This window comes from Silene latifolia, chromosome 6 (assembly GCF_048544455.1).
Source record: "Silene latifolia isolate original U9 population chromosome 6, ASM4854445v1, whole genome shotgun sequence".
NCBI lineage: Eukaryota > Viridiplantae > Streptophyta > Magnoliopsida > Caryophyllales > Caryophyllaceae > Silene > Silene latifolia.
This window is the reverse complement of record NC_133531.1, coordinates 60,045,671-60,048,740: the sequence shown is the minus strand read 5'-3', so window position 1 is coordinate 60,048,740 and position 3,070 is coordinate 60,045,671. Positions and strand designations below refer to the sequence as shown.

General features: G+C 35.8%; 1 protein-coding gene across 1 annotated transcript; it reads right to left on the bottom strand.

Annotated features, from left to right (window-relative positions):
* Positions 1-773: 773 nt before the first annotated feature.
* On the bottom strand, positions 774-2,309 carry LOC141588129 (uncharacterized). Its single transcript, XM_074409583.1, has one exon. It carries the CDS (start codon positions 2,307-2,309, stop codon positions 774-776), a length of 1,536 nt encoding a protein of 511 aa, XP_074265684.1.
* Between the last annotated feature and the right edge of the window lie 761 nt (positions 2,310-3,070).

The window sequence follows — 3,070 nt, the reverse complement described above, 5'->3', positions numbered from 1 at the left end:
AATCTGGGCTCCCACACCCTTAGCAATAGCAAAGCTAAGTCTAGTAAAAATGTAAGCGGCCACCCGAGCCCCCGCATCCTGAGATACCGATAATTTCTGGATCCGCTTGAGCAAGGCAACAACATCCGAACCCAACTCCCCAAGTGATGAGAAAGAGAAGGGAAGGAAACCATAACCCGCTGCCGCGCACAAATCCCCATACTTAGCACACTTACGCTGAGCAGCATCAGCAACAACCCGGCCAGGCACAAAATTCGTCATCCCAGTCTGAGTCAAAGGAGAAGACCCGGTCAAGTCAACGCACACATCACGCCCCTGTTATTATTATTATTATTATTATTATTATTGTTATTATTATTCTTGTTGTTGTTGTTGTTGTTGTTGTTGTTGTTGTTGTTGTTGTTGTTGTTGTTGTTGTTGTTGTTGTTGTTGTTGTTGTTGTTGTTGTTGTTGTTGTTGTTGTTGTTGTTGTTGTTGTTGTTGTTGTTGTTGTTGTTGTTGTTGTTGTTGTTGTTGTTGTTGTTGTTGTTGTTGTTGTTGTTGTTGTTGTTGTTGTTGTTGTTGTTGTTGTTGTTGTTGTTGTTGTTGTTGTTGTTGTTGTTGTTGTTGTTGTTGTTGTTGTTGTTGTTGTTGTTGTTGTTGTTGTTGTTGTTGTTGTTATTATTTTTATTATTATTATTATTATTTTTTTTTTTTTGTAAGAAGATATACCTCATTTTATTAGAAGAGGATAAAAACTTACAAAGCTATCCACTAGAGGATGGATCAAACAATCAAAGCAACATAGACATCAGACAACTAGAACTAGAAGCATGAGTAGTTAATCTATATCTAATAGCTAACTTGATGTTACTAATAATATGGGCCACAATGCTGTCTCTCCCCGTGAAGATCCTTTGGTTACGTTCTTGCCAAATGAAGTAAACTGCAGCAGCTATACAACTCTGACGCAAAGCATGCTTCCAATGTCTCAAACCTTTGGCCTGTGCAATCCAACGAACCTCAGACCAGAGATTAATGGTTCTGGTACCAATATTCATCCACTGCAAAAGAGCTTTCCAGATTTGCTGCGAGAAGACACAATTAAAAAAGAGATGTCTATGAGTTTCAACTTTGCATTTGCATAACACACATCTGTTAACCATAAACATCCCCCTTGTGACTAGAAGATCAGTAGTAGGCAGCTTGTGCATAATAGCAAGTGAGACAGTGAATTTATGGCTGGGTATGATTGAATCTCCATGGAGTGCCTTAAACCAGTAGACTCTATCCCCTTGAGATCTGAACCAGTTATAGGCCTTGACAACCTGAAATTGGCCATTATGAACCCAACTGTTAATAATGTGCAGAGCTGCATCAGTAGAGCCTGTCCTAGAGAGGATTTCATCTTTAACTTTCAGAATACTACACAGGCTTTCAGAAAATCTATCCTTAATACTGGTTTGCCAAAGAGAAGTAGCCTGAAAGACATAGGCTAAGTTCCACTGTGCCCAGTATCCAGGAGAATCACTGATCAAGAGCCAAATCCACTTGGCCAAAAGAGCTTTATTCCAAGATAAAAGTTCTTTAACATTGAAGCCCCCTTCCTTAGATGGCCTGCACACAGATTTCCAGGAAAGGAAGACATGTTTCCTGTCACCATCAGCAATACCCCAGAAATAATCTTTGCATATTTTTGTTATTCTTTTCAAAATGTTCTTAGGTAATAAAGCTGCAGAGCACCAAAAATTAGCAATACCAAAAATGACAGAATTGAGGATTTGGATCCTCCCAGCATAAGAAAGGAGATTATTAGTCCAATGAAGCAAAGCATTCTGGATTTTCCTAATCAGAGTCCCATAAACTTCAGCAGAATTTTTAGATGAGTTCAAGGGGATACCTAGATACCTAAAAGGAAAGCTGCCTTCAGAGAATCCAGTATGTTGTAGAATAAGGGTTTTGACAGCAGTGGATACTCCCCCAAAATAAATCTCAGTCTTAGAGATATTAGGTTTCAATCCAGACCATTTGGCAAAACTATCCATAATGTGCACTGCTCTCTGGACAGAAGGGAGATCCCCCCTCACAAAAAGCATGAGATCATCAGGAAACACCAGATGGGTGAGCTGAAGTTTAGCACATTTAGGATGTAAAGAAACCTGAGGAGTAGAACCAAGTTGTCTAAGATATCTAGAGAGAATCTCCATGCTCAAAACAAAAATATAAGGGGAGAGAGGATCTCCTTGCCTAAGTCCACTCTTCCCAGAGAAAAATCCATGACTAGTCCCATTAATCTTGATTGAAAACCAAGAACTAGAGAGGCACCCCATGGTCCAAGTGACAAAAATAAAGGGAAATTTAAGAGCATGGAGTATGTTTTTGATAAAATCCCATTGAAGAGAATCAAAAGCTTTATGAATGTCAATCTTGATGACACTCCTGGGGGTAAGATATTTCCTGGTATAGTTCCTGACAAGAGATTGGGAGAGCTTTATATTCTCAAAAATGCTTCTCCCTGAACAATTATTATTATTATTATTATTATTATTATTATTATTATTATTATTATTATTATTATTATTATTATTATTATTATTATTATTATTATTATTATTATTATTATTATTATTATTATTATTATTATTATTATTATTATTATTATTATTATTATTATTATTATCATCATCATTATCATCATTATTATTATAATTATTATTATAATTATTATTATTATTATTATTATTATTATTATTATTATTATTATTATTATTATTATTATTATGATTATGATTATGATTATTATTATTATTTTTTTTTGCAAGAAATTATAGGCCATTTTATTCATCCATTTTGGGCAAATAAAGAGGACAAGGATTTCATACAAAGAATAACCCCAATGGCATAAGGCCTAAACTCAAGAGAGGTTTAGCCTATGGACAGCCTTATCATAGTCCTTACTAGGAACTTTCCCTAAGATACGACTACTAACAGTGTGCGTGATTATGTGAGTGAGTTGATCAGCAGTTTTCTCAGTTCCCAGAAAGATCCTAGCATTTCTTTCAGCCCAAATGTGGTAGCAGACAACTCCAAT